The sequence below is a fragment of the Xenia sp. Carnegie-2017 genome, unplaced genomic scaffold (assembly GCF_021976095.1).
Source record: "Xenia sp. Carnegie-2017 unplaced genomic scaffold, XeniaSp_v1 HiC_scaffold_20, whole genome shotgun sequence".
Classification (NCBI taxonomy): Eukaryota; Metazoa; Cnidaria; class Anthozoa; order Malacalcyonacea; family Xeniidae; genus Xenia; species Xenia sp. Carnegie-2017.
Window position 1 is genome coordinate 2117597 of NW_025813483.1, and position 18006 is coordinate 2135602.

General features: G+C 34.1%; 3 protein-coding genes and 2 long non-coding RNA genes across 6 annotated transcripts; 1 reads left to right on the forward strand and 4 right to left on the reverse strand.

Annotated features, from left to right (window-relative positions):
- The first annotated feature begins 1242 nt into the window (after positions 1-1242).
- LOC124442027 lies at positions 1243-3726 on the forward strand. Of its 2 annotated transcripts, none has more exons than XM_046992521.1 (8): positions 1243-1413; positions 1622-1740; positions 1893-2012; positions 2218-2340; positions 2565-2669; positions 2858-3029; positions 3138-3238; positions 3320-3726. In XM_046992521.1, the coding sequence occupies exons 1-8, from the start codon at positions 1326-1328 to the stop codon at positions 3644-3646; spliced, it is 1155 nt and encodes a 384-aa protein (XP_046848477.1). In that variant the 5' UTR covers positions 1243-1325; the 3' UTR covers positions 3647-3726. The 2 variants fall into 2 exon arrangements, with proteins under 2 accessions (XP_046848477.1, XP_046848478.1); XM_046992522.1 differs by having other exon boundaries at positions 1325-1433.
- A 1221-nt stretch (positions 3727-4947) lies between these two features.
- On the reverse strand, positions 4948-5421 carry LOC124442092. Its single transcript, XR_006947108.1, has 2 exons — positions 5187-5421; positions 4948-5102 (listed from the first exon to the last, which is right to left on the reverse strand). It is a non-coding gene; the product is annotated as an uncharacterized LOC124442092 (long non-coding RNA).
- Positions 5422-6076: 655 nt separating this feature from the next.
- LOC124442114 lies at positions 6077-7500 on the reverse strand. The gene is made up of 3 exons (XR_006947130.1): positions 7471-7500; positions 7300-7368; positions 6077-6106 (listed from the first exon to the last, which is right to left on the reverse strand). It is a non-coding gene; the product is annotated as an uncharacterized LOC124442114 (long non-coding RNA).
- On the reverse strand, positions 7496-13566 carry LOC124442040 (DNA polymerase zeta catalytic subunit-like). The gene is made up of 8 exons (XM_046992547.1): positions 13133-13566; positions 12765-12846; positions 12054-12135; positions 11861-11969; positions 11520-11617; positions 11342-11446; positions 9953-10055; positions 7496-7644 (listed from the first exon to the last, which is right to left on the reverse strand). Exons 1-6 carry the CDS (start codon positions 13456-13458, stop codon positions 11364-11366), a joined length of 780 nt encoding a protein of 259 aa, XP_046848503.1. The 5' UTR covers positions 13459-13566; the 3' UTR covers positions 7496-7644; positions 9953-10055; positions 11342-11363.
- Positions 13567-15118: 1552 nt separating this feature from the next.
- On the reverse strand, positions 15119-15614 carry LOC124440933. The gene is made up of 2 exons (XM_046991357.1): positions 15420-15614; positions 15119-15310 (listed from the first exon to the last, which is right to left on the reverse strand). Exons 1-2 carry the CDS (start codon positions 15612-15614, stop codon positions 15119-15121), a joined length of 387 nt encoding a protein of 128 aa, XP_046847313.1.
- Positions 15615-18006: the final 2392 nt, after the last annotated feature.

Consider the following 18006-nt stretch of genomic DNA (forward strand, 5'->3'; position numbering starts at 1 on the left):
CCAACATAAAAAACACAACCATGCTATTAACAATCTGACCTGTTCAAGTACTCCTTTTACATTGAGCATTTTTTCCAAGGATTTAAGCAGTGGTATGTACATGATTTCGTCATCTTTAATAACCTCTTTGTACACAGTCCTTGAACGTCTTTTCACAACTCTGTGTCCAAGTTTAATTCGTCTGGGTTGCTACAATTAAAATAATGATTATGCATAACAAGCACTAAAGAGCAGCTGGCTCAAATATGTTAAAAATCTCAAAAACTTTATCCAAAACTCTAAACATTCTAAAAAGTCAAAAACATAGAAATAAAACTTACAACTAAGCCAAAATGCTCCTCAAAATAAGCATTCTGTTTATACTTTGTGGAAATATGTTTGAATGGATTTGAGATAGCATGTCCTTCATCAAATAATTCATCAAGACCTGGCACATCATTATAATTTAATCCAGCTTTCTCTAAGCAATTTTGCAAACCGTGTTTAATTGCTTTGACTGTTCCTTGGACAAGTTCAGTGGAATCTTCTACAATGTTATCCACACATTTTGTGTGAGCAGATTGATTTCTTTTGTTTTAGAAGAAATTGAGCCTTTTGTGTTCCATTGCTTGAACAGAGTCATCAAGTTCATTTTCCTGTTGAATTCATCAATTAAGAGTTCAAGGCCATCCTCATCAGGACAAAATTGTTGTGAGTGCTACTCGCTGATTCAACGCAACATAGATGACGTGAGTTTAAGTCAACATTGGCGTGCTTTCTTCTAAGATGACTTTTGTAAGAGTTAACCTAAACAACAAATCCGTGAACGCACTGAATAAGTAAATATTTTTAACAAATAACAAACAAATCAGTGTCGTATCAAGAATCAAAAGCTTACCTTAGCGAAGGTTGAATTACATTCCGGCACTTCGCAGAGAATATGCAATCTGGCATCGTGTTCATGAACAGCGACCAAATGATGCAACATTCCAGCGACAGACGTTGAAAAAATCGTTGCACATACCTGACAACACAATCGTGGCATAATTAATTGAATTTTACGAATATTATTGCGTCACTAGTCAAGTGACAACTCCGTTACCGTTTGTTAGAGCAATGAATGAGTAAAATCAGATCAATATTAAGTGTCATTAAGTGCATTTCTTTGTCCAATTAGTTGCGAACTTGCGGCGATTGGTCGATTTGGTCACATGACATCCCATTACGCAAAGCGGCACGTGCCTGACTGCCTGTTGCCGATGTATGTAGTCGCGTGGCGTGTTTCTAAACTTCTTGTGCTTTGTTGAAGTGCATTTAAGCGTTTAAACTCTTGTATTGTGGGCAAAATGGAAATCAACAAACAATCATCTGTCGCTGACATTATTCTTTTTTTGAAAAACAACAAATTGGATGAAATTGTCGAAGATTTTAAAGGTATTGTCTCATCCTGAAATGTAGGTCGCATGTGTGAGGGTTGTTGTCTCGTGCATAAATCTAGTGTAGAAAATAATTCAAAATTAGATTTATAGATGACTTGCCTTGTTTACGTTTTGCTAGCAGGCAGATTTAGTCGAGCGCTTTTAGAGAATACCAACAGCAATAACGTAATTTCATTGACGTTTTGCTTCTTATATTTTTAAAGCTAATCAAGTCGACGGCGTGGATTTTTTCAATTTAGAGCCACATGATATTTATCAGATGATTCCTCGAATAAAACTTCACAAGAAGTTTACGTGTATTTGGAATGACGTTACTCAAAAGGTAAATTGAAGCCTTACAGGTTTTCTACATAAAATAGTTCAAAATACTTGGTTTGTTATTGGTTTGTTGATTATATTTTTTACCGCCATGTGCTCTGATTGTGTCGTTATAAAATCACCAGAAGTAAAATTTCAGGCTTCATCTATTAACAGGGGTCATCAGCTTCAACAACATACTCTTGTGTCACTTCCAACAACATCAGAACCATCAACAAGGATGTGAATCCAGACATTACGAGTAATTCAGCTGATCATCAAGAAAATCATGATGAGGTATCAAGCAACCCAGCTTGACTTGTTTGTCTTGTAATTGTGTGGATCCAGATGAACCATTGCTCCCATTTTGCTTGAAATACCTTAAAAGCATTTAATCTGCTTACTATGTATTGTTTTGTTCGTCTATGCTTTAGTTATGTTGTATTATGTTTGATGAAGAGTTACTATAAGTAGAATTTATGATTCAATCCTCTATTAACAGGGCTTGTCAGAATCAGCTTCAACAGTACACTCGCACATCTATTCAAGCCACATAAGAACCATCAACTTGGATGTAAATGAAGACATTGTTCTTAGTACTTTAGCTGATCATCAAAATGATGAGGTATGAAGGCTGAAGCCATTATTTGTATAAAATATTTGTTCTAATGCTAGTTCATAAATATACAATGTATAAACAAACAAACAAACAAACAAACAACATTTATATACCGGCCAGTATTAATCCCCGCCAGGGGGGTTGACCGGTCCATGAATTTTTCCACGCCACACGTCATTTCTTTACTTCTTTATGTTGTATGTTAAGGTTGAATTTTACTATTTTTTAAGAACATTCAACCAGAGAGACATCTCAAGGACAATGTTCCAAGGAGTCCCTTGACATCTAATGTGAACAATTCCAATTGGTTGTCCAAGTTTTGTTTGCCAACAAGAGTAAGTAGCATTAAAACTTAGTTTTTTACACACTACAAGTTTAAAATATGTTAATAAAGGTTGCCATATCATATTAAACCATGCTGTTTGTGTGTAGTGAGAACCAGCAGTGGAGGAGGCATTAAAAAGGCAGGAGCTAAATTCAAATGAAAAAAATGCATTAAAAAGGCAATTAACTTCTTCTCCAGCTGAAAGCAGAGTTAGGACATATTTTGGAGAAGAGTGATGTTGTGCAAGACATGAAGGAACGATGGAATTTGCACAGATATAAAATGCTGTCTGTTATTAAAAAGACAAAGCAAAAGAATGTCAGCAGTATCCTTGAAGAGCTGGAGGATTGTCCAGTTGAAGATGAGAAAGGTTGGTGTAAAAATCAATAAGTTAAAATCCCTATTTATACTGAAGTGTTAATGCTTTAGAGAGTGATAATGGTAATATATTCATTCTATGCAATGTTGATTATTTTAGAGGTCAAGAACCGGTGTATAATGGCATGTTTGCCTTATGTGTTAGATGACCAATGCACCCATCGAGATATGAACAAAAAGCTATTTTGGGACATTGTTGATGTAAGAGTTGATATTGTCACAAATAATATTTTCTGCATAAATGTGTGAAAAAATTGATAAATAATTTTATCTCTGTTGAAGGGTAAAAGCTTGGGGGAAGTTCAAGAGATCATTAACAAAAGTTCGTCTCCTGGACTCCTATCAACAGGAACATTAAGAAACATTCATTCAATAATGTTGGTGGCTGAGGGGATGATTGTGGCAAAGCTGAAAACGGAAAATATTGTCAATGCAGTTATTATTTTACTTAGTTCTTTTAATACTTTTAATGCTGAGTATCCTAAAGGCGTTAATGGACATTGCAAAAATGTAGTTATTCTTTTAGAACATTTGCTTTTAAATTCGAAAGGCAATTGTAAGGCTCAATTGCCAACTTTTGTCGATCATTTTATGTCTTCTATGAAGTAGAAAACTTTTGTAGTGTTAATTAATGGCATGTAGTAGAGATTTTAAGTATTCTGAGTTTGCAAAAAATGTGCTATTTATAATTGTGTGATTGATTTTCTTTAGCTTAGTTAAAAAGATCCTCTATATTGGTCAAATGGTCATGGATATGCACCTGAAAAAATGCTTATTTAATGGTAAAACAACCAAATAAAATTGGTCAAATAAATTGGTAAATTTAACCATTTTGTTTTGGTATTTTTGACCAATTTAGGAATTGGTTGTTTTGACCTATAAAATTGTTCTTCTCAGGTGCATTCAAATGACCAATTTTTTGGTCATTTTGACCAATCTATTTTACTGTGTAGAACATTGGATTCCAGGGTTAGAAAATTACTTGATCATAAAACTAAATGGCATTTTCAAATCTTGAAAAAGTTTGACGTAAAATAATATTAAATATATAATTTTATTTTGACTATGTTGATTAAATCTACTTCATTCAGTAGCTAAATAATTGCAGGCTACCAACATGTATGAATTGCGTGCCAATTTTTTTAAATGTATGCCATTGTATTTAATAAACGCAGTGTTTTGGGAGATGTACCCAAAAGCCAAGAAATGAAAAGAAACGTGAATATTCATGATAACTACGATAAATAATGTTATGACAAATGTCTTCACTTGGCCCCAAATGTGGACACTGTTTTTTCAAAACAAAACGAAATGGGAGGGAAAACCGGCGGATCCGGTAAAAACCCTCCAATAAAAAAAAAATAAAAATTTAGAAGAATTGCCTCAAATTTTGTAGTGTTTTATGATGTTTTATATTTTGTTGTTTTCAATGATCCCGATGATCTACTTTAACATGCAGCGTAGTCAGATCGTGCGTCTTATACAGTCGTATAAAAAATTTAAATTTACGGAGCAATAAAAATGTGGGCTGACTACCCTATTGACACAGCAAATATTTTTGTTCGTACAAAGAAACGCAAACTTTGTAGAGCACAAAAATGAAATAGTGCAGAGTGTTAACAAAAATTGTAATCAATAGACGAAAAACGAAAACTAATAGCAGCCATATATAAATAATGCATAAAAATTATTCAGTACGTAGGGACCTGACCATTCACCTGTCCATAACAATTAAAAATGAAATGACTAAAGAGACGTTATGACTTGCATAAAAATAATTTTGATGTCTGCTAGACTTTATTCCATTGAAATTTTCTATGTTGCCTCATTAATTAATAGCTGGCTTTCACTCGTGTGTTTTGTCAGAAAATTTAACAATTGTGAACATTTAGTTATACGGAAATTTTTAACGGTCGAATTTGAAAATGCGTTATACTGATAGACATTATGGATAAATAAATTAGCAAGTGTGCATCTTATAATAACGACGCTTGTTTCTTGGTGTTTCTGCCCGACTTCGTCGTTCATTCATTGTCCAGTTAGAAGGCCTACAGACATAGCTACTCTATAAAAAACACGTTATAAATGTCAGCATAATGAAGGAACAAAACAGAAATTAATTATATTGAAAAGAACAAAACTTTAATACCTGATTTCCAAGGGTTGTCCTGGTCAGTTTGATCCAGGCGACTTGGTCGGTCTCTTCCTTTTTTTTCACCGCGTAGTTTTTACGTTGTATCGTTGAAATTAATTGTAAAATTTTTATCTTAGTAATTCAATGAACCCTACTTGCATCATTGCAATTTTCTTAATAAACGTTAAATAAAATTACTAAAAGTAGCGAGTGAAAGCCAGCTATTTTCTCACAGCAAGTGACATCTTTTATTGACACTTTTTAAGTTGGGTGTTTTCATGGTTAAGTTTCAAATTATAAAGATAGACCATCAGGATCCTTTTAACTATCTCATGCAGTTACTCATACAAGTTAATTTTAACACTTATATCTACTCAACTTACAAACCACAAGATATAGATCGTGTTTTTCCACTCGCTTGTTTTCCATCTTCGTAGAATGTAGTCCATTTTTATAGTGCAATCACTTCAATGTAAATGTTCATACGTACATATGCCGTTATGCGATGTCCATTCAACATGTCGATACCATTCCATACACGAAGTAAGGAGCATCATCAACCAATAAAGAAGCTACTGATATGATGAATCGCCATTTCGATAGACTACAATTCACAATGCACTGTTATGGTAACTTCAAGCGAAGGAAAGGGACCGCCCTTCAATACCCCAGTTTTATCATTACTCAAAGAATGCTTAGTGCAGAGTTGATCTTCTGTGAGTATCAGTTGACCACCTTTAGGTGGGTTCATATAACAATGGGGCCCATCATCATTATATGAACAAACAACTGACATCAACAAAGAATCCAAACTACAAATGAACATTCTTGGCCATGAATCACCATGACACATGAGTAATGACAAACTAGTAAGAGTAATTGAAGTGAATGACACAGGTGGTAAAGGGACTTTCACAACTCCATTCTTGTGGGATCTACAATATAAGAAAATATGAAACACATGTATGAGATTTCATGATGAATAACTCTGCATATGACGTTAGTTTGCGTTTTAAATTCTTAATCAGATATATTGAGAATGAGCAAATTGTTATATGTTTTCTGTTTGACTATTTAAACGGTAGAACATTCACCTTCATTGCACGAATAGCTTTAGTGAGTTGAGTTTGAACGATGTAACAAGTTTCACACGATCAAAGACTTATAATCGTGATGAAAGCATTTTACAGTGAAAGCTTTCAGATTACGAGGCCTACACTAAGACCAGTTCATTATTCCATGTAACTCATACTTCAGTATTCGTCAGTAAAAAGACAGAATTTACCTTTCTTCCTACAACGTTAAAGTGAGTAATTTTCTGTTGAAGTAAAACACACGAATTTAAACATGTTAACGTTTCTTTAATTGACGTCATAACTAAAATTATTATTGTGATTGGCTCCTTAGGAGCATGTCACCTTTCACAAAGACAACAAGTAATCCTTCAATGCGTTTTTAAGGCCTGTTTCAAACATCGCATTTTGCATGTGCCGAATGTATTTAAGACAAAAGATAATAAGGAATTTTATCTCATTATCTTTTGTTTTAAATGGCCTTAAAAACGCATTAAAGGATTACTTATTGTCCTTGTGAAAGGTGACATGCTCTAAGAATCATCTAATAATTTTAGTTATGACGTCAATTAAAGAAACGTTAACATGTTTAAATTCGTGTTTCAACAGAAAATTCAAAGTCAAATGACTACCGCTAAGGTTGTTGAAAGTTAAATATTCGCTGTGCAAATTATTTACCATCCAGTCATAGTGAACTTTGCTCTAAGAAACTTGACAATTTACAAGGTGTAAATACTGTGAAATCAACTCTAAAATCTCGCAAAAAACCATTTCTCAATGACCAATGAACGAAAACGGTCACTTTCAATTTCGCGTTGGAAATGGGCTCTTGGTAGATAAATGAAAAATGTGCCACAGGAAAACAAATAGTAAAATATCTTCGCAAAGTGAAAGTTTTAATGAGAAAAACATGTTATTTTATCATTATGAAAATGTTATCTATGTTCTTTTCACATGCTTTCCTTGACTTTGAAAAATGTTCAAAAAACAATAATTTTACATGGGTAAACAAAGAAATTGTTCCCGTGAGATGAAACGTAACATGTAAAATTTACCTTCCATCTTTACTAAATGATGTTTGTCGAACGGCTGCTGTACATTTAGGATGAGAGAGAACTTTCTGCCTGCGTGGGAATTAAACAAATAAAATTGCATTAAGATGATGTATGTTGTTACCATTGAACATGGAACGCTACCTGAAGCAAATATTTAAAGCCAAATCTTACATCCAGACACGCGAGATTACACGCAGACACGCGTGTTTAGTGTTTCGAGATTCTCTCGCGGAGTGAAAATTGATTGACGACACATGTCCCCTGGAGTCCTCGTCATCACCAGGACCATCCACTTCAGACATACGTAGAGGTGGTTTCCAGTCCATTTCCTCTTTATCCTCCAAACTGCAAGTGAAGAAGACAGCTACTCAAAACTTTAGAGAAGATTGATTGTTTTTCATTTAAGATGTTTACAGTGTTTGCACAGGATTATGAAAAGCAAGGAGACCTTTGGGAGAACTAGATCAGTGATGTCCAGAGTCAAAGGATTGCACCTGCTCCAAAGTTCTCACAAACGTCTCCGAGGTTTGCATAAGCCTGTGTAAACACGAAAAACATCTTTTACTTCTTTCATAAAACAACGGTAATACAAAACAGACAAATTTAAAACAAATGTTTTAATTTTTCTTGTAACATGTATTCATGATTGATTTGGAAATTCTCTTTGATTGATTTTAATTGATTGAGCTCAGATAGGTTCGCTCATGCCAAGTTTGCTACTGTTAACTCAACTATAGACAAATCATAGTGATAGTAAGTGATACTTTACTTTCTACCATACAAACTATTGCAGAGAAACGAGCAAACAAGACAGAGACACAACACCAAATCAAACAACTACAAAAACTTGAACGTTTAAAACAAACTAAAACACGTGCAAGACATAAACATGACGATAACTGGGTGAGAAATACTTCTTCCCGCCCATTAGACGAAACTGAAACGCGACTACTATCTTACGGACTAAAAATTCCATAACACCTAGACAAATCCCGACTGAGACGATAGTATCAAGTGTCGAGGCTGTCCTAGCGTATCAAAGAGACTTGTCAGAGACAACCAAAGACGAGATCAGAAGCAGGATAGCCTCCACTTTCAATCGTCCACTATATAAGCGACAACAACTTGACAAAGAACGAACAGCAAGCACTCAAACGACTAAAACACGACAACAACATCGTCATTTTACCAGCAGACAAAGGACGCGTGACTGTGGTCATGGACAGGAATGATTACTTTAACAAAATGGACGCACTTGTTAACGACAGACAAACGTACGAACAACTCAAACGAGACCCAACACCATCACTAGTACGCAAACTTAACAGCAAGATCTTCTCTATGAGAAAATCTAACATTATATCTGAACGTATTTACTATCGACTCAGATGTTCAGTACCACGACCATCCAGACTATACGGACTACCAAAACGTCACAAACCACAAATACCCATGCGACCAATTGTATCATTCTGTGGTTCGCCTACTTACGAACTTCCAAAGTACTTGACTAGCATACTGCAACCACTTACAAACAAATCAAAACACAAGCTACAATCCACTGAAACTTTCAAACTGTGCACTATACAAATACCGGACAACTATATACTAGTGTCTTTTGATGTGAAATCACTGTTCACCAGTATTCCACTCAATCTGGCACTTACTTGTACAAAAACCCTCATTACAAACACCAAGGACGTACTGCCATTACCGACAGAAGACATTATGGAGTTACTAGAGCTCTGCCTCACCTCGACTTACTTCCAATACAAAGGAACACACTACAAACAATTACATGGGACAGCAATGGGCTCGCCCGTTTCTGTTGTAGTTGCTGAAATTGTAATGCAATCTAAGAGGAACGGGCGCTCATGACTTACAAACATACACTACCTTTTTGGTTTCGCTACGTAGATGACACAATCACAGCACTACATGCAGACGAGATTGATGACTTCCATACTCACATCAACAAACAGAACAGCCACATACAATTTACCAAAGATGTCGAAGAAAACGGAACTCTTCCTTTTCTCGACTGTTTGGTAAAACATGACAATCAAAAACTACGAACAACAGTTTATCGCAAGCCAACACATACTGACCGACTACTAGACCAATCATCTTACAACCCTACATCACACAAAGCCACCACAATCAGAACATTAACAAGACGTGCACAAATCATATGTGATTCACCGGACGCTCTACAAAACGAAAACAACTATCTCAAACGTGTTTTTGACAAAAACAACTATAACTCTGACTTTATCAAACGCAACACTTACAAACCCAACGAACCCAACGAAACGAACAACTCAGTGACAACAGCAACGATACCTTACATCAAAGGTACGTCTGAGACTATCTCGCGTATCTTACGACCATACAACATACGTGTCGCACATAAACCAAATACGGCTAACCTGACGTTTACTCCTCATTTGACTCTGAAGATGACTACCGCTAAGGTTGTCGAAACGTCAGTCAACAACAACAAAAACAGTCCTTCTCAGGACTTTATTAACCTGGACGATCATCATTTACAAACATATAACGATACTCCCGGGTTCAAACCATTTACTTTATAGACAAATCAACGCACGCATTTTTCTGTCTTTATTTTATAAACAAAAATGGATACTTTTACCTTTGGGAATCATGTTCTTCTTCATCATCTTTCCAAAATGGCTGTGACATTAATATTGATTCTTTATCTTCATCAATATCTTCATCATGTTCATCATCACTACCTTCTCAATAAACAATAAAATAAAAAAGATTGATTAAAAAATTTCATATAAGACAAATTTTACTAAACACAAATGGAACTGTACACAATCACCATTGATATCCATGTCTAATCATGGCAGTGTGCAAATTAACGGTGTGCAATGTGCAATTTACACATCGTTTTAGCTAAAATGAAAACAATTGCACATCACTTTTTCAAACGATATGCAAAAAACTTCATTAATGATTACTACTACATAAATTGAAGAAAGTTTTCAAGCTTAATCTTTACAGATCTTTACTTTATAAACGAGTGCGCTGCACGACATTAAAATCCATGTTGACACAATGTCATCAAATTCAAAGACGTTCTCACTTTGAGACTGGGAAGTCTGTCAACAGTCAACATACATAGTGCTTATATGCTTTTGACAATAGGGGTGTAATATATTATTAATGCCAATTTTTGCATTTGCGTTGTTTTGTAAACCGTTGCGTACTGTTTTTGATATCATAGCTATTTTGAGTATTTTTGAGAAAATCAGGAAACATTTTGATTCTTAAAAGACAAAAAAGAACTTAAATAAGCCAACTTTGAAAAATAAACCAAAAGGAATTTCGATTTTAAATAAGTCTAACGTGAGAAAAAGAAACGAAATTTGGCTCAAAATATTAAGCCAAACTGGCGAACTTGAACAAATATGATGTTTTTTTATCGTAAGCAAACATCAAGGATGTTACTGTTAATAATCAGAAAGAAAAAGTATATTCGATTATTCTCTTTTTAATTTTGCACAAAAAAAGAGGAGAGAATAACATGCGCAAAAAACGTCTTTCATACATTTGTAACTGGATCAGCGATTGTAACGAAAAACCCTGTCGTAAATCATGAATTTGTTCACGTTTAAAAATGTTAATTTAGCAATTAGCGCTTTGTAATAATTAACGTAATATAGATTTGATTATGCCTCTAAAGAAACACTTTTGTCAAAAAAATTGCACATCGTTTTTTGTCAACTAATTCGCACACTGAATAAGATCTAACGACAAAAAAGCTAAATTTTTACCTACGTATTGTTAACTGTTAAGTAAAAGAAAATTAATAAAGGAGCAGTTGTACACATCTTCATGTAACGATGACAATGTTTAAACTTAAGAAAACATGAAATTTTATGCACTGGAAAACAGCTGCATTTTGGGATATATAAGTCAGAGCCTCATAAATCATAAATACAATGACAATATAAAATGCATGAAATGTATTGTGAGTTATACAATGATGTAACATGTATTTTTTGTACCTTACCTTGTGAAACAGGAAGAGCAACTTATGAAGATAGTCCAATATCTCGTCTTCGTTGTCTTTCATCTTCCCACATAGCAGTTATACCAGGATTATGACCAATACAACCTTCATAAACATAATAAACACATTAAAGATGTATAAACAGTAAAATGAAGACATAAAGATAAGTAAACTTTACTTTCAACATTTATTTGATTCAAGATGTCTTCAGCAATTACATCAACTTCAAGTTCACAACGACTGACTTTTTTCACAGTAGGATCCAGGCATAAATTTCTAAATAATGACAAATAACAAACATTAAAATGATGAATATCAACTGTAAAGATAGTTATCACAAAGAATCATTTCAAAGTTAACCTAATTTTTTAAATGTAAATTCTGTAATCTTGATTGAGCATTGACTCTAAATCTTGGGATAAATCAAACGCACATGGGTCCAATTTAGGATTAAGGATTTACACAAATCCTTTTGGTTTCAATTAATCTTCAAGTGTAAAATATATGAATCAGACAAACCTAGGAATAGTGTCTTCATTCCAGTGTTGAGATGAAGGAAAATTGAGAAATGAATTTGGAGATGAACCATGAAGTGGAATTGATTTATTATTATATGAAAGATTTTTATCTATAAAATTCAATTTGATGGTAAATAATCATTTGTGGTGTTAGATTTTCATAGAATGCTGAAAAAATCAATAATGAAACTTTCCTGTTTTTGAAGAAATTCCTCTAAAATGAACTTTTCTTACACGAAGTAAGTTCATACCATAAAGATTGTAATCAATTAGAAACTAAAATAAACGATATTTCATTATAATTCTTATAATGTAACTTAGTGAAAATCTATAGAAGTTGACCATCCAGGTAGGAAAAGACTAAAAAAGGTCAGTGGCATTAGTGTTGAATGACATTTTAACATTGTTAGCAGTAACCATCTCATCTAGATGTGAAAACATCAATCAAGACTACCCCCAACAATCCTTCTCAATACTGTAGTATCCTTTATGATCAACATCAACAAACATGCAGCTATACTTCCACAATGTGTTCAAACCATTTACTTTATTGACAAAATGTTTTGCACATGAAATTTACAGCTATAATCCATAGTGGAATGTTTTATTGGGCACCTGAGATCTGATGTATAATTATAGCAAAGTGGGCACCTATATATGCAAATGTTAAATCTCTGATGTTGGTAGAAATGTCAGCCCATTTTTTACTCCTATGTACAATACAAATATTGCTTTAATAATTACTTTGAAAAACAATGAATGAGATTAATTTCTAAAGAAATAAACAACAAACTTTGCAGGCCTTGCCCCTGTCTGGTGCACAGTTTACAAACTAACCACTCCAGTCTGGGTTATAACAATCAAAGATGTGTTTTTCCTCTTAAATAATAAAAAACAATAATTACCTGTAGAATATAAGGAACATGAGCTTCGTGTGGTTGAAATGACTTGTTCAATATAGCTCCATTCTGAAGAAGATCAACAAGTCTGAAAATAATGAAAAATTTTGATGTCGTTTTATGTTAGAACAACATGAAAAATATATCTTAATTGGGAATTATTCTTGGATTTTACAACTCTATCTTAATAAAGTCTTCTTCGTTCTCATGATAACCATAAAATGGTCTAAAAAATAAAATCATTTTGGGTGAATAATATTGAAACGTTATTGGGTCAAAAATACAAGATTTTCCATTGTGATATAAAGAAGTAAAAAAGATTTAATAATACTAAGCTTTGTCAACAGGAGGAGAAAACAAGGAAAATAACTTACATTTTTTTAACAATTTCAGTTTTATGAACATATTTCATAGAAGATGATGTTCTACCAAACGCAACTTGAACAGCAAAGTCTACACTTGTCGTAAATTGTTTCAGATACTTATCTGTGGGTTTAGTTCCATCGTAAGGTATGTATAAGTAAGGAAATACTTGATGAATATGAACACAAGTTTTCTGTCCACCAGGAGTTGAGACAAATATCCTCAAAACAGGAACACGGTTAACATTCGCCTCGCGAAATTTAGAAAACAAAATATCTAAGCCATCTATAGGTTTTCCCACGAAAAAATCTACATCTACAATCCTAACAGAAAACATTCTGTTGTTCCAAGTAAGAAAATATATCGTCAATTAAAATTTTTGAAAGACGAAAGACGAGAGTTGAATCCGCCATATTTGTTTTAGATTATAGATTAGCCAATCAAAGATTTTATAAGCAAACCTTTATACCAAGTCATCGTAATCACCTTTTTGGGATTAGATGGGATTTAGAAATTTTCCAAGGGTGAGCATGACTTTATAGACCTCGCTAGAAAGGCTCACGCGTTTGTCGTTAGAAAATATGCTCCCCAGAAGTTCATGTCTTTCTTTATGTCTAAATACGACACTGCATGTAAAGGATTTCCGCTTTCGTCGAGCAAAATAATGTCCGCATCCTGATGTTTTTGTTCCCGTACACCCATGTCAATACTGAAAATTAATAATAGTTAAATGTGTACAACATTTATGAGTTAATTGAGTTCAACTGAAATTGAATTTGCAATAAAATTTCTAAATCAATCCCTGTCGTGTATATTTCAATTATAGCTAAAATATAAAATTTGCTCATCTCATTTTATCGTCTCGCGGTTATGAACAGAATTCAATATTTTACAATAAAAACAGCAGGTGATAAAAATTGAACATTTATTGAACATTCCAATTTCTTTATTATCAAGCAGAAGCAAAGGCATCACGTAGCTGGTTGCGTCTCTTTTAATCTTTCTAAATTTGTTAAGGTATGTTGATTATAAAGTTCACCTGTCATAGTGTCATAGTTCTTATGTCTAGAATTTTGTTATATTTGTCATAAAAAACCTGAATGTCATTTTCGTGGTGGAATTCACACTTCAAATGTTTTATATTGATACATCTGTTGACTTTGGTGGGATTTTCCAAATAACACATTGGATAATTTATCATTTCAAAATACTGACCTTTCTTGCATTGTCACCAACAATTAATTTCATTAGTCTTTTCAAATATCATTGGTACGGCAGGGCTAAAAAATCAACAAGATGACTCAAAATTATGACACGTCACAGAATTTCAGTATATGCATATCATAAATGCGGAATGATTTTAACTTTATCTAACATGGCTTTTATCAAGAAGAACTTTTTCATCATTTATATAGTTATCTATCTATTTATCTTATTCCTAACACAGATGATGACATAAAAACGTTTTGCTAGGTATGTCTTTAGAAATTGCGCCTACTTGGAGTGAAAAGCACACTTCTTCACGTGATAGTACACGTGATTTATTTCTGGTCTATAATTGTTCAACTTGTTGTAAGATAGACTATTTAAAATATTTGTTTGCGTCAAAAGTTCACAAAATGACAAAACTTTGCATGATGAAGTGTCAAGTCGAAACGCTATCAACTTTGAAGTATCTCTGATTACTGAGATGTGACAAAATTATTCAAAATTAGAGACTTCGAGATTAATTACTCAGAAATTTCCTATTTAAATAAAGACTGCCCCTAAAATCTTGATCCCTCCAACTTTTACTTGCTTCTCACGCCCCTGATCAAATTATTTGTTTATCCGTATCAAAAGTTTACAAAATGACAAAACTTCATTCACCACCTTTCAAAGTTGGAACGCTGACAATTTCAGAAAAGCTCTGTTTATTGATTTTATTGACTTCTTTAATTTTTGATCTTTCTTTTTTGCAAAATGCTGGCTGTCCCGTCTTCCTTTATGTTATTTGATTAACTCACTGTGTTTCCTCCAAGTTTAAAAACGTAATCTGATGTAGATCTTCTCAAATCTATACCTCTCGCCCGATCGGAATCTAAAAACCAACTAATTTCAGCGGTATCCTTCAGTCCATAATTTAACGTTACTTTTAGATAACAAAGAACACGCTTCACCTCGATCCAATGATCATTGCTTGGTTTTGCCTTGTATTTAGATAGGACATTTACAGCTGCTCTGATATCGGGACGGGTAATTACTGATAAATATGTTAAGCATCCTATAGCTGGTTGATATGTCTGCACATCAACAAACCTTCTTGTTTTCTTGCACTTCATTAAATTTCTTGCCATTTTTCATCGGTGTGGACATCAGTTTGCACGATTTCATACCAAATCTTTTCGATATCTTTTCCATATAATTTCGTTGACTTATTGTTATTGTCTTCGCCTTGTGATCACGATTGATCAGCATTCCCAATAAGAAGTGAACTTCTCCACGATCATCCATCCTGAATTTTGGCATAGTGCTTGTTTTTCTGCATTAAGCATCTCGACATCGTTGGACACTGCATGCAATATATCGTCGACATAAAATCCTAGAATCACAAAATTAATGTGCCCATTGTCCTTCTTTACTGATTTAACATATATACATGCGTCTGCATCATTCTTTCGATAACCAATTGATAGTAGATATTTATCAAGCGTATCATACCAACATCGAGCTGACAATAAATGCTTTTATTTAATCCGCATACGTGATTAGGTTTCCGTGGATCAACGAATTCATTTGGTTGAGATATATAAATTTCGTAATCTATATTGCCGTTTAGAAACGCTGTTTTGACATCCATCTGGTGGATTTCAAGATTCTGAGCATTTCCCATAGATAACAGAGATTGCATTGACGTGTATTTGGCCACAGGAGAAAATACTTCTTCGTAATCTGTTCCTTTCGATTGTGAGTATCCTTGTGGAACCAGTCTGGCTTGACATCTGTCAACGGATCCATTTTCATTCCTCTTTACCTTGAAAACCCATTTGGAACCGATGATGTTCTTCTCTTTCGATGGTGCAACCAATTCCCAAGTGTTATTCTCCAAAAGAGATGAGTATTCTTCTGTCATGGCATTCTTCCATAATTCTGCATGCTTTCCATTCAGTGCTTCATTAACGCTTTTACGATCATCTATGTCTGAAATCAGCGATTCAGCAACTTGATATGCGTCTTCACGAAATTTATGAGGGATTTTTCTTTCTCTTGTTTGTCCTAAATTTCTTACATCTTCCATAAATGAATCTTTGTATGTCTTACGAATTGGTGGTTCTACATTTTCTCCCACTTGCGCAGTATCTTCTCTGCTTGAGCATTGTTCATCATTTATAGTCATCCTTTGTTGAAACTGTGTCGCTTGCTCTTCTGGATCAGTTGTATCAGCATTTTCGTTGGTTCCTTCATTCTGTTTTTCTTCTGATGTTACATCTTCTTCGTCCATATGAACGACGGTATCGCTTAACATATCGACCTTCCTCTGCTGTGATTGTTCAACAAAGGAAATTTGTTTTCAAGAAATACTACGTCTCTACTGATTGTAAAACGAATTCGGTTTAAGTCGAATACCTTGTATCCTTTAGTGGTCGAGGGATATCCGACAAAGATTGCTTCGTTTGATTTTTGATTAAGCTTCTGACGATTACAGCTTTGGACGTGTGAAAAACATTTGCATCCAAACACCTTTAGGTTTGAAAGATCAGGCTTCTCTCCAAATAAGCATTCAAATGGTGTTTTGTTCTTTAATGAAGCTGTGGTACTTTGATTATGAAGATAAATGGCGGTATTACAAGCTTCCACCCAAAAGTTCAATGGCAATGCAACTGTGAATATCATTGACCTGGCAGAATCCAGCGTTGCACGGTTGAGACACTCTGCCACTCCGTTCTGTTCTGGGTAATATATTGCTTGTGAATTCTTGATTTATTCCTTCATTGGCGCAATAATTGATGAAATCGTTTGATGTGTATCCCCCATTATTGTCAATTTTTAAGATCTTCACATGTCATTTGTTTGAACTCTGGTTTTTTCACATAATTAACAAATTTTTCAAACTTTGCGAGTACTTCACTTTTGCGCTTGATGAAATATGCAACTGCAAATCGTGAATAGTCGTCAATAAATGTTACCATATATCTACTGCCTCCCTTCGATTCAACTTGCATGAGACCACATATATTACTGTGGACAACTTCATATGCTTTAGTAGCTCTGTGTTGACTTGCTTTAGAAATGGATTTCTGTGCATCTTTCCGCGGATGCATCCTTCACAATTGTTTGCAGCTTTCTCGTTTCTCCATTATCCATTCCCTTCACCATATTTTTCTTCATCATTTTCTTTATGTAATCATGATTTAGATGGCCTAACCTTTGATGGCATATTTGAGGAGATGTATCAATTGACGATTGAGAATATTCAGGATCCTTCACAGTATGTAACATACCATCTGTTAACTCGCCAAAAACATAATCTTTATTATTCTTTGATACAAAACAATCATTTCCATCAAATTGCACTTTGGTTTCCATGGCAATCATTGCTGGTACGGAGTAGATTTTTTGCAAGCTTTGGCACATACAACACTTTGTGCAACTTCAATTGCAGGTCATCATCAACATGGTATAATAACTTTACCAGACCTTCACCAAGAGCATGTATCACAGTGTTGTCTCCTAAATATATTTCGGTTGGTGTTTGATATTCAACATAGTCCACAAACAAATCCTTGTTGTGTGTCATATGCTTTGTTGCAGCGAAATAGATGAGCCATTCATCAGAGGGTTTAATATCATGAATAAGAGCAACATCAATTCCTTCAATAACACATGAACTTCCTTCTTTCTTATT